The sequence below is a fragment of the Balaenoptera musculus genome, chromosome 1 (assembly GCF_009873245.2).
Source record: "Balaenoptera musculus isolate JJ_BM4_2016_0621 chromosome 1, mBalMus1.pri.v3, whole genome shotgun sequence".
NCBI classification, from domain to species: Eukaryota; Metazoa; Chordata; class Mammalia; order Artiodactyla; family Balaenopteridae; genus Balaenoptera; species Balaenoptera musculus.
This window is the reverse complement of record NC_045785.1, coordinates 170,518,009-170,530,481: the sequence shown is the minus strand read 5'-3', so window position 1 is coordinate 170,530,481 and position 12,473 is coordinate 170,518,009. Positions and strand designations below refer to the sequence as shown.

Genomic DNA, 12,473 nt, shown 5'->3' with positions numbered 1-12,473 from the left:
TACCAGTCAGGTAAAGAGGAAGCCGGGATAAAATGTACAGCTCTGCAGCTAACATGGGCTTTTTTTATGCCCTGCATCAGAGTAAGATAACAGCCAACTCACAGAGCATGTGGATTAGCTATGGAAGATACTTGCGGAAGTTTTAATTACTGTTTAATATTTAATGCAACCCTAAATAATTGTCACTAGGAGATGCATAAGACTGCGAATATTTCATTTCAACAGCACTATATATCAGAGATAATTATAGGAGAGATCTAATCTACACATCAGTACATTACAATAATAGATGAATTTTATCAATGGTGGTTGGTAATCAACACTCAGCCTTTAATTCTTTTAAAGTGGTTCTGTTCATTTTACTAAATTTTAAGAATAAAATGTCCTTTATTACTCTTCTCTCTGGGGATGTATGTTAGTTAAAATGTGATGGGGAAAAAAGCCAAGCAATTCTTTAAGGTATGGGAAGAGGGCTGGTGGTCAGATTCCTTTGTGTGGAAAACAACACACACCCTTGCTCATCAGAGAGCTCAGAGGGGACCACTAAGGAAACAGGAGCTGGCAAAGTGGCGCCGTCCCAAGAAACCATGAGATCAGAGCTGACTGAAGGGCTGGGGAAATAGTCAGAGGAGCCTCATTATCCCTGGAAGACGTGCTGGATCCAATAAGGAGGGCTGGCCCCAGAACAAATTTTGGATCAGTCCAACTCTGGCTGGCAATAGCTCTCAAGGACGGCCCCTTTTTTCATTCTTTAAAATAATACTCCTTTTCCTCACAGCCTAGTTTAGATAACCGCATTGGGGTTCTCAGAACTGACCAGGGGCTGGCATGTCTCCAGAAGGGACCAGACTCAGGGAAGTGGCCCTATCTCTCCACTACTTGGTTCCAGGCATTGTGATGAATTGCAAACATTTCTAAAAAACTGACTCTCAAAATGTCACCTGCAAGAATTTTGCTCTCCAGAAGTAATCAAGCAGGTTTGGGCTGGATGAGGATGTAGTCAGCCCACTTGGATGGTTAAATGGATGGGGCTTGGGCATGTCACACATCTTGCTGTTAGAGCATTCACTGGGACTGACCGAGGGCTCACACAATAGAAAGGGGCAGTGGCCTGTTCTCAGGAAACCCAGAGTCAGTTACCTACCTGTGAAATGGCTTCAGCTGGTTTACTATGAATGACCGTGTACCAAAAGAATTATGAGTTGTGTTTATGTGTACGATTTTTGTTTCTCTTTCAAACAGCTCACGGATGAAGAGGGTGTAGTTGACGATATGACCGTTTGTCCTTACTGGGGGGTCCCAGCTCACTAAGATCTCCTGAGGGCCCTTGGCCAGCAATTTTGGAGGCTCCATCCCTGAAGGCGCTGAGGGGCTGGTTCGATCTTTGACAAGTGGACTTAAAACACCCCCTTGGCTGTTGTTGGCCATCACTGTGTAGCCATACTCCACACCTGGGGCGAGAGTAAAATCATGATAGCGAGTTTCCAGGCCGGTATAGACAATGGTTCCATCCCTCCTAAGTTCGTAGCTTCTGATCTGGCCATTTGGGGTTCCTGGCGGTTTCCAGGTGATTTCTATGGATTCTGAGCCCGTGACTTGTAGTCTTGGAGGGTCCATGTTTTGTGGTGGGGCCTCCATTGTCCAGGCAGACTCTGCAACACTAGCTGTGCAACCTCCATTGGTGCAGGCCACTAGGGAGAGATTATACTGCGTGGAAGGCTGCAGGTGGGAAACCAACAGGGACAGGTTCTGCCCAGCAAGGTACTCCTTACCATCCAATCTGAGTAAATACTGAGTGATCTCTCCATTTTGAATTGATGGCGGTGACCAAGATACATTGATTTGAGTGGCACTGATGGTCCAAAGAGCTGGAGGGCTGACCCCTGCAGGGGCAGCCTCAAGGGTTGTGATGCTGGTAGGTGTGCTGGTGGAACAGCCCTCACTGGTGCAGGCTGTGACTACATACCTGTACGTGGAAAAAGGAAGCAGCGCGTCATCAGTATAATTGAAAGTCACAGCATCAAAGCTGAAAGGATAGAGCACTTCGTTCCTTTGAAGCCTATAGGACTGGATAATGCCATTAGGCTGTGCTGGCGGGATCCAGGAAATCATCAGTTTGGGGGGATTCACAGATACCTGGGCTATCTCAGGTGGAGAGAGGCCTTCTGGAGGTGCTTGCCTGGTCCTTACCACACTCCAAGAGCTGCAGGTATGGCCTGCTGAATTCCAAGTGTGGATTTTATATTCACACTGCATCCATGGCTGCAGACCTGTGTCATTATATATAAATGTATTCCTTTCAGTATTATATTCTGTGAAAACAATTTTCTCATCGTCCTGGATTGTCTGATTCCCCCAAGCTTTTCCCTTGAAGCATCTGCGAATCACTTCATAGCGAATTATCTTTCCGTTTGGGTTAACGGGCTCTGACCAGCTCAGCTCAACGCTGGTGGACCCCACAGACTGGATGGTGGGAGCCAGCTGAGACTGGGGTGCAGCTTCTTCTGTCCACAGAGGCTGGGGTGCCGAGTGTGCACAGCCCGCCCTCGTGCAGGCCTCCAGCGTCAGCGTGTAGAGCGTGAAGGGGTCCAGGCGTCGGAAGAGAAATTGACGATTCAGGCCCGCGTACTCCAGGACACCATCACTGAAGACATTGTATGTCTGCAGGAAGATGGGAAACAAAGCGTATGATTTCTTGGTGTCACTATTTCGTCCCTTTTAACCCCTTCTGCCCCATATTCCTCACCTTGATGATCCTAACCCAGAAGAAGCATTCTGATATGAATTTTGGGAATGTGATCTTTGCTTTTTCTTTTTTTAAGGTTGGATATCATGTAAGCATATATCTAAAAGCTAAGAGTTACTGAAATTAATTCGTTGACTTAAAGAGTGCTCACGGGGTTTCCTCCCATTTTTATTTTTTAGAAGTGGGGAATAGTATTCAAATTCCCTATTTTATAAAAATTAAGTGCTTCTGATTTCACCCTGAGTAGGCTAACTAGGGCCTATCCACATTGTCTATTGCCACAGCATTTACTGGGAAATGGAATTATAATGCTTAATCATTTGTACCGGGGTGCCAGGGTGGAAAAATGTGTGAGTGTCTGGTGTGGGCACACATGCATGTACATAGGTATATATATATGTTATACACGTATACAAAAACATAGGTACACACTGATGACCAGAAAATGGAAAAACCACCCTGTTTTCTCTTACCAGTTATAGAAGAATAGATTGCTTCTTTGGAGCAAAGTATTCTTTTGTTCCAGGGAAAACCATCCGAATGCTCATGATACAAATGTAGAGCAATTTTCCAACCCATGTTATTCATTGTTCTTTGGGGAAGATGAGAAGTAACTTAACTTGAATGTAGATGTTTTTGAATGATGGTTCCCCATCTTTTCATGCTTCAGTGTACCTGAGAGACAGGAGACCTTCCTGTACATGGTCGTGATCCTATGATTATGTCTCTTAAGATGAGATGGACAAATACCAGAGTCCCTTGAGAGGCAAATCTTCCCACAGGTTGTTCCTAGATTGTTGATATACTTTAATGTTATTTAAGATTAAATAGCCTAGATCTGGAAATCTATTTATGTTGGACTATTGTATTTTGGTGTGATTTTCTTGTTGGGGTCTCAGGGCAAGATCATATCCCTGAGGGAAGGGGAATAGAGTATTTTCTGAAGACAGCTTAGATTCCACAATCAATTTGAAAGTCTATATGATTCTCTGTCCCCTCCCCCATATTCACCTGGCAAATCTCTAACTAGTGTTAAATTCAGCTCTCCCTCTGGACCTTAGCTTCTAACTGGGTTTGGAGAAAAACTCTCAAATATGTTGACTGGTCTCAGTTTAAATTTCTTACCATAACTTTTAAATAGATGATTACCAACTATAAAACCATATGTTTGCTCTCTCATTTTCCAAAGTAAGAAATATCTTCTCCTTTCCCCACTAATGGCCAATACCCCCTTCTCTCCCTCACAAGTGGTTGTTGACATAACCAGGTATTTGACTGAGGAAAGTAGAGGCAGTCAGACAGGAATGTTCTCATGTTATAGATTATCACTGCCATATGCATGTGAATCTAGACGTACCCTATTTGCCTCCCTTCCTTTTCCTATGGATGAAGTATCTCTGCCCCCACTGAAGTCCACCTGAGCTCTGGATCCTGTCCTCTCCTCCTTCCTACAGATTTCACTCTTGCAGTTATTCTCATTATCTCTTGCTTCACTGATTTATCTCCCTCTACTGGGTTATTTCCATTAGCATTTAAATGTACTGTAGGATCTTTCACTGATTTTTGAATAAAACTTCTTGACACCATAGTCCCCTGGCTCCTGCCCCATTTCTCTGTTTTTTCTTTCCATCTATACTTCTTTGAAGAGTTGCCATCCTATTCCCTCAAACCATCCCAACCGGGTTTCCCATTTCAACACTTGATTTTCTTGTCAAGATCACAGTGACCTCCTGGTTTCCAAATACAGGGTCACATCTCTGCCCTCATGTTACTGGATCTCTCAACACCATTGGCACATTTTCTGTTCCCTTCTGGGACATCCCTCTCATCTACTTTTCCTTCTACCTCATGTGCCTTGACAGCTCCTCTCTATACTCTTGACCTCCAAATTTGTGTATTCCCCAGGGCTTGATCCCAGGCTCTCTTCATCTCTAGTTATATTCTCTCCATAGGTGATGTCCTCCAGGCCCATGGGTTTGAATACTACTCATTTGCTAATGAATTCCAAATACATATATCTTCATGAAGAACTCTCTCGAGTGTTCTAGACTTGTACTTCCAACTGCCTACTTATCCCCTCAAACCTGTACATCTTCCAGCCTTCCCTTCCCAGTCAATGACTCAAGGCCAAAATCCAGAAGTCATTCTGAAGTACTACTTTTCCTTCATGTATCACATTCAGTCCATTAACAAATCTTGTCATCTCTACCTTCTGGATACATCCCCAATCCACTCACATTTCTCGACCGTCTCAACTCCCACTCTAATTCAAGCCACAGTCAATTCTACCCTGACTTCTTTAACAGATTCCAAACTCCACTGGTCTCCTTATAACCCATTTCCTACATAGGAGCCAGAGTAATTTGGAAAAACAAATTTGATTGTCCTATTCCTTTGCCTAAACCCTTCCGTAGTTTTTCATCACACTCAGAATAAATCCCAAGCTCCTGATCACAGCCCACAAGGTTGAGCACAATCCACCTTTTACCAATCCCTTGAATCTCTTCTAGTATCATCTTTCCTCCCCAACCCTCCCAAGCTTCAACCACACTGGCTTTCTTCCCTTGATGTGAAGAAACCAAGTTCATCCCTGGCTTCAGGCCTTGCATTTGCTGTTCACTTTGTCCAAACATTTTGCTCTCGTATCTTCACATGACTGACTCTGTCTTGTCATTCAGGGCTCAGCTCAAATGTCAACTCAATTCAAATGATCATCCATGCTAAAATAGCCTGAGCAGGCATAATTACATTATTCTGTTTAATTTTCTTTATAGCGTTCACCACTCTCTGAAATTCTCTGGTTTGCGTACTAGCTTTTTGTTTGCCTCTCTGTAGCCCCACTGTTCATGTTTTCACACACACACACAAGGTCTGTGACAGCAGGGACCTTGCCTGTCTTGTTCGCTCCTGAATAATTGCCTGGCACTTAGTAGAAGCCTCAATAAATATTTGGTGAAACACAAATGCACGTAAAAGGAGTAGATATTTCTATTGTCAATCATTCCAGGAAGAGGCAGACACTGGGATGGGAAATAAACACTCACAAGGAGGGGTGCTTTGATGGGTGTGAAAGAGATACTCTTTTCTCTGATGGGGAACTTAGGGCTGAGGCTTGGATTTTAAGGCCATGGTTCCTAAGGCTCAGGAATCCTGTCCTAGAGTAGGCAAAGTCTGGCTCGGTCACATGTCAGGGGCTGGTAGAAAGCAGCTTGCTTCTGCTACTTGTAGCATACCTGGAGGTGGGCAGAGAGGTGGCCACCGTACCAGACAGTGAGGCAGTCTACAGGGAGGTCCATGAGGATGGGCCTACCTGTGAGCTCTAGTTACAGATCTAAGTCACTGCTGTAGGTAATTTCCTGCCAGCATCCCACTATGGGGTTTTCAGGGAAGGTTTATCAAAAGTCACCGCTTAGTCTTAGATGTTCTATGTGGAATTAGTGGGGGAGTCTTTGCCACCTTGAGAGGGAGTGGTAAAGGAGAGGCAGAGAGTCTACAGCATCTGCAGGGGGTGGGAGTTCTGCAGTCCCAGCCTACAAGAGGCGATTGATGAGGGCCTGAGTGGTGGTCCAGGGCCAGAGGAGACTAGAGGCAGATGCAGTAATAGATGGACAGCTGAGTTGCCACCAGCCTTGGAGAAGAACATCAGAAGGGTGACGATGTTGCCTCTTATGTGGGTGATGGTTCAAAGCATCAAAATGTGGATAATAATGGAAACCTTATTTGGGCGCTCACAGACTGGTGAAGCTGGGGTTAGATGTGGCATTAATAACACTGCTTCTCATGGCTACGTAGGGACATCGTGGACTTAGCAGACACGTGGGGCTTCCTGTTTCCTGCTGAGTGAGCTCTGCTCAAAGTGCAAATTAGGCAACGCTTAAGCAAAGAGCTGGGCAGGACAATTCAGGAAGCAATAGGAACATGGTCATTTAGAGTTCCGCTTTGGCGTGACTTCCTGGCTTCAAATCCCGACTCGATCGTCGCAATGTTATTTAGCCTCGGACAGTGATTTAGCCTTTATGTGCCCAGTGAGGTTTAGTGGTACCTACAGAGTAGGGCTGATGTGCGGATTAAATGAGATAATCCATAGAGAGTGCTTAGACAGCGTTGGGTTCATAGGAAGCTTAACACATGTGAGCTAGTTTTCTCTGATCTATGATTAAGTGCCCGGAGGAACTATCAGGAAGAATTAACCCAGACTGTGAAGGGAGTTTTCCCACAGTGACCTGATGGCATGTCAGGGCTCATCTATTTATCTGTGGAATACCAAACATGATCGCATATTCAGGGTAGACATTACCTTAATCACACCATTGGTTCTTACAGGCTCTGACCATTGCAGTAGCAATGCCCTGCCGTTCTCTTTCTGCTCCACTGTAAAGTAGCTCAGTCCACTGGGGGAAGATTCTAGGGTTCGAACAAGAGTCCAGGGGCTTGAAACTTCTCCTGCCTGGTTTGTGGCCACAACACCAATGTGATATGTGGTGAAGGGTTCTAACCCGAACAGGTGGGCTTCATGGCTTGTTCCCTGGAAGAAAATGAACAGTTTAGTTTCCTTTTGGAAACTTCTGCCAATTGCTGGAAGGTCATTCTTTGGCCAAGACGCCTCACCAATGGCAGCACAAATATCACAACAGAGTTTTGAATTATTAAGAAAACAATATGGTTTTTTCTTGTTCTTCACATGCTAAATATATTACCTAATGTTGTGTGATTTCAGACACACACACACAGCTTGGATCAGATAGGATCCTTGCCTTTTCAGAGCTTGCGACCCAAGGGATGCAATATATTACAAAAACAATTAAAAAAATCTATGATGTCTCAGGTCAGTGTAGCATCCAGCTCATGATGGAAATCAGTGGTACCAAGTTGAGTGGCAGAGAATGGAATAGTCTTAAGGATTTGGAAATTGAACCTGAACAATGCTAATTCTCTCTCATTAAACCCCGACACTATTTTTTAAGTAAGACTCTCCCCATCTCCCCCCTCTCTCATTCTCTTGGTGTGTATTTACATTTTACAAAGACAATAAAACAAACACAAGAAAATAACAATAAACCAACTGAACTATAAATGCACAAGCACCCTGAGAGCAGTCTACTATTAATATCAATGTGAAAATATTCTCATTTGTTAAAAACACCCTAACTAAAACTCCGAAATTTACCAAAAGGAATTGTTAGCTGGGCTTTGAGTATTTGGTCTTTGTTAATTTAAAAGAAAAAAAAAAAAAAGAGGGATAGCGTAATTAGTTTTTTTCCTGCTTGGACAGCAGCGTTAACCATATTTTGCATAATTAAACTGGACCTAAGAATCCTAATGTTTTGGAAGAGCCCAGGGTGCTCTTTCTACATCTGGGTTGGATGGAAGTGTCTGTTTACAGATAGGAATTATGTCTGCAAGTGGACCAGTAATGTGTATATAGGTAAACACACACACACAGACACTTTCTGTTGTGTACCATACCCATTGGATGTGAATAATCACGAAGAAGTTTTTACTGGTTTAATAGGATATATACACTTAATGGTATGTGAGGTCAGCTTTGGTTTATTTGATGCTTAAATGTGACAGATAGTCTTCAATTGTCCTTTTCTTGGTGGGCACAGGAAGAGGAATATGAGATGAAGAAGAGGAAGTTATTTCTGAGAGTAGGTACCCGAAAGCACCAGACAAAGTTATGCGTACGGAAATTCTTTTTAATTTGAGGGCATCCAAATCTCATTTTGAATAAAATCTAAAACCAGGTGGCAAAATCCAACTGAACCACTTTCCAAAAAAACTGGTTAGACAAAACCAAAACACACCGTAGAAATAATTTTTGACACCATTTCCCCACATTCTTGGTTATAAGTTTTATAAGTTTCTATTAGTTAATGTTTCTTATTATGTGTTAAACACAAGCAGAGGAAATATAATTTCCTTTACTTATCAAAAACTTGTAAAGTCAATTTTCCTGTTTCAGTAAGGTCCTATTATGATATTACATGCTGAACTCTTGAAATCTTTTAATATTTAAACATTTGCTAAGCGACCAGACTCTGAAAAAAATTTTACAGAAATACTAATTTCTCTTTTTTAAAATATTAAAAGTTAGATCATAAATATTTAAAACTTATTTCTCCAACAACACTGGATTGGTCTTTTAGATAAATATAGCACAGAAATAGAATGACCATAATGAATATTAAAGCTGAATATGCTACAAGTCCCGATTACAAACATTCTTTTCTGATAAATGATTCCTTTTCTGTGGAAATAGGGCAAACATGGGCAAGATTAATAATGCAAAAAAGAACAATTCTTTGTTCAGAATATTCAGTAATAGATGCCAAAAAAGCATCAGATCCAAAGCAAATAGTAATCACCTCTAACAGATTATATATAAAAATAGGTAGGCTGCTGGGGGACATTTAGAGATAGCTTTTGTCATAAGAAACACGAAAAGCATGTGGGCTATAAAGCAAAAACATATGTATATTGTCAATAGCAGCACCTGCTCAATTACAGTTTATTTCAGAGCTGAGAATTCCATTCAGCCCCTAGATGGCAATACTATCAAGCACTTTCGATACCATGAGCGCTCAATGATTAACAACTGACATTCAGTCATCCAACACACTCCAGGCAACCATTTAAAAAATAACAAAACTGATTTCATTATAGATTCTTTTAATAAACATTTATAGCCAGATCCTTGAAAGCAGAAGTATTGAAAATGCTCTGGCTTCAAAACCTCCACCAACTAATGTGGAAATATGACCTGCAGGTCTCAAGTTGAAGTTCATGCATGCCTGACACAGAAATGTTTACATGTAGACTCCTACAAAAGGTGATTACAACAGTTGTTTTGCTTAATTTGGTCTATATATCTTCTTAAAAAATAGAAATAATCACATATCATAAATGTACAGGAAACGTGAAGGAGAATTTTTATATCATAAATTTATACGGAGACAAGTTCTCATATTATGTCAACATGTCATTTCTGCAAAACTACAACACACACACACATGCTTTAAATAAACCTCAGTGACAGCCATACTTTTTGTCAATATTTAGTTAAGTCCATATAAAAAATAAAGAAAACTTCAAAATGGCAAGACAATCCCTAACCGATTTATTCTTTGACATTTTAGGAAATCCTTTATATTATTCTTCCCTGAATGGATTTCTAACCCGAGTTCACTATTTTAGAATCCACCTGTAAAATCTGGGCACAGTTCACTCTATGGATTGGGTTGAGTCTTGTTTGTTTACTCAGTTACTTGTGATTTTCCTTAAATTCAGAATATTTGCTTGAGCACTGTTGACCTTACATGATTTGGATTCCATTCCTTCCTTTGGGGATGGAGCATTCTGTCCCACTGACTGGGAGAAGTCCTCATTAAAAACTTTTCCTTCTTTTCGCTCTGCTGCTGCCCCTTTTCTTCCTTCCCTCTGGAGATTATCTTAATTCAATACTCTTACTTTTTTCTTTTCATTGTCATTGTTTTGTTTGTTATTTCCCTTTTCTGTCCTACTGATTCTTTTGAGATATATATATATATATATATATATATATATATATATATATATATATATATATATTTGTTATCCCTGACCTTTGGGCTACCTACTTATACCTTCTTCCCTTTTGTCTTTGTCCTGTCCATGTCTACAGCCACACAATATTCCTAATTTTTTTTTTAATTCTAAAAGTATATTAGCCACTTCTGTTAGGCAGCTGAAGAAAAGAATGACTCAACAAAGGAAAACAGGAATAATCCGTTCTCTGCAATCTAATACTTCCAATGAGAATTAAGCTTTTTGTCTTTAAACTGATATGCATAAGAGTCAGAGTCTGGATACAAATCCGTGAGTCCTTTTATGAGACATAAAGACAAGACTCTCTGGAACACTCTGCCAGTTGAGGTTCTGCTGGCAATTTGAACTACACTTTAACCTCTCAACTCTGCTCCTGGGGGCACGTGAAACTACTTGGAGTCTTCGGCAGTCAGACAATTTTACACCATCTCCTCTGATTATTTTTGATTACTTGAAGTGCCCCAAAGGTGGCCATGGGGTCAATAGGTTTATGTAGGTTGAAAATGATCAAAAATTACCATTGATCTGTAGCTGTCAATAAAAGGCTGCGTGGGGAGACTCCCTGCACAAATGTTTAAACTGCATAAAGCAACCTAACTTAGTCATCTTTGAGTCCATTGATCTGATGACCCAGCAGTTTCCAGAGCCTTCCCTCTGGTCTTTAAGGTGCATTTTCACTGAACCCATTTACCTTGGCCCTAAGGACTCTTTTTACCCTACTCCTGGTAATGAACTAAAACAGTGATGTCTCGGCACTGCTGTGTTCATCAACAGAGTCTTATGTGTGCTTATTGCATTTTGGAAGGGGTTAATCTTCCTGGTCACCATCAACTTCATTTCCAGCCAATGGGGTTTCTTCTGGCTTCACCCCTTATCTTGGGCTCTGTATTTAAAAATGGGTGACTATTTGCTTATAAATCCTAACCTGTTGTAGGATTCCTTTGCCTCCTTAATTCTCATGAATGCCAAGACCCAGAGAATACCTCATATTGAAAGTTTGCTTATTTTGCACAGAGAGCTTCAGGGAAATCTAGATTTAAATATATTAACTTTTGTTTTCTTCAGTTGAACCACTTGGATGCTGCTTCTCGGTTTTATCATAAGTTACAGTTTATCTTGTCATAATGATAAAATAAAGGAATGGTTATTGACAAGCTTCTGGTTTAGTTACAACTGAAACATGAGAAATAAGAAAAGTTCTCATTTAGCATCACCTGAAATTCATGGCTTTGAGCCAAGTACATCCAGTCAATTGGATGACTTTTATATATTTTAGTGCATAAAAAATCAACATAAAATATTTTTCTAGATTTCTGAAAGCCAGATAATTTGAGGCATTGTCAATCTATATTCCTTCCCATTCATAAAGTTAATTTTTGAGTTCTCCAAAAGTTCATCAACATATTTCTATCTAGTACTTATTTTGTAAAAATCCAATCAGTCTTAATACAGAAATGCCCTCTTTGTTACCCAGCCCCAAATATCAACCTTGAGTGCTTATCCATGGTTATCTAAGCATGGACTTCCAAGCCTGCAAAATGTTAACATAGTCAGAAAATTTCCACTGATTTCACATGTATACTGACTTTATGGGTGCCATCCTTGTCTACAGAGCTCCTGGCTGGTGGGACAAAGAAGACATTTTTTGATGACACACACATACATGCAGAGTTGCTCCAGAATGAAAGATCGACTGACAGTACAAGAAAGGTAGAAGAAAATACCCTTTGGGTTCATGATCTATTGTCATGTGTGTGAACAGTGTGTCTATGTTAGGTGTCATTGCTAAGTGGCAAGACAGAGCTGCCAAAATGGTCAGGGGAAACATTTTGTATTGTTGGCCAGCAGCTCCATTCAATTCTTTAAATCCTTTTGAGCATCTGATATGTACAAGATTCGGTAAAGTTGGTGTGGGGATACGAGATGGAGAGCACAGGCTTTTGACGCTTAGGAGCTTATAATCTAATAGAGCAGATCAACAATATATACAGATGCACACAATTCAGAGTGTAGTAGATGCTATACTGAGTGCCAGGGAAATCAGGGAAATACTGAAGAGATACATACTTCTAATTGGGAAAGTAGGAGGTGAGGAGCTGGGGAAAACTTTGTTGGCATCTGATATAGGACAGCAAAGATG

The 12,473-nt window shown here is 41.1% G+C and overlaps 1 protein-coding gene across 2 annotated transcripts in view; it reads right to left on the bottom strand.

Annotated features, from left to right (window-relative positions):
• USH2A (usherin) overlaps nucleotides 1-12,473 on the bottom strand; it is an 816,496-nt gene that overhangs the window by 104,029 nt on the left and 699,994 nt on the right. For both annotated transcript variants that reach the window (XM_036853226.1, XM_036853215.1), the window contains exons 61-62: nucleotides 7,044-7,271; nucleotides 1,145-2,661 (exon numbers count right to left, since the gene is read on the bottom strand). In XM_036853226.1, the coding sequence (XP_036709121.1) occupies nucleotides 1,145-2,661; nucleotides 7,044-7,271 (1,745 nt within the window). The remainder of the gene's footprint in view (nucleotides 1-1,144; nucleotides 2,662-7,043; nucleotides 7,272-12,473) is intronic.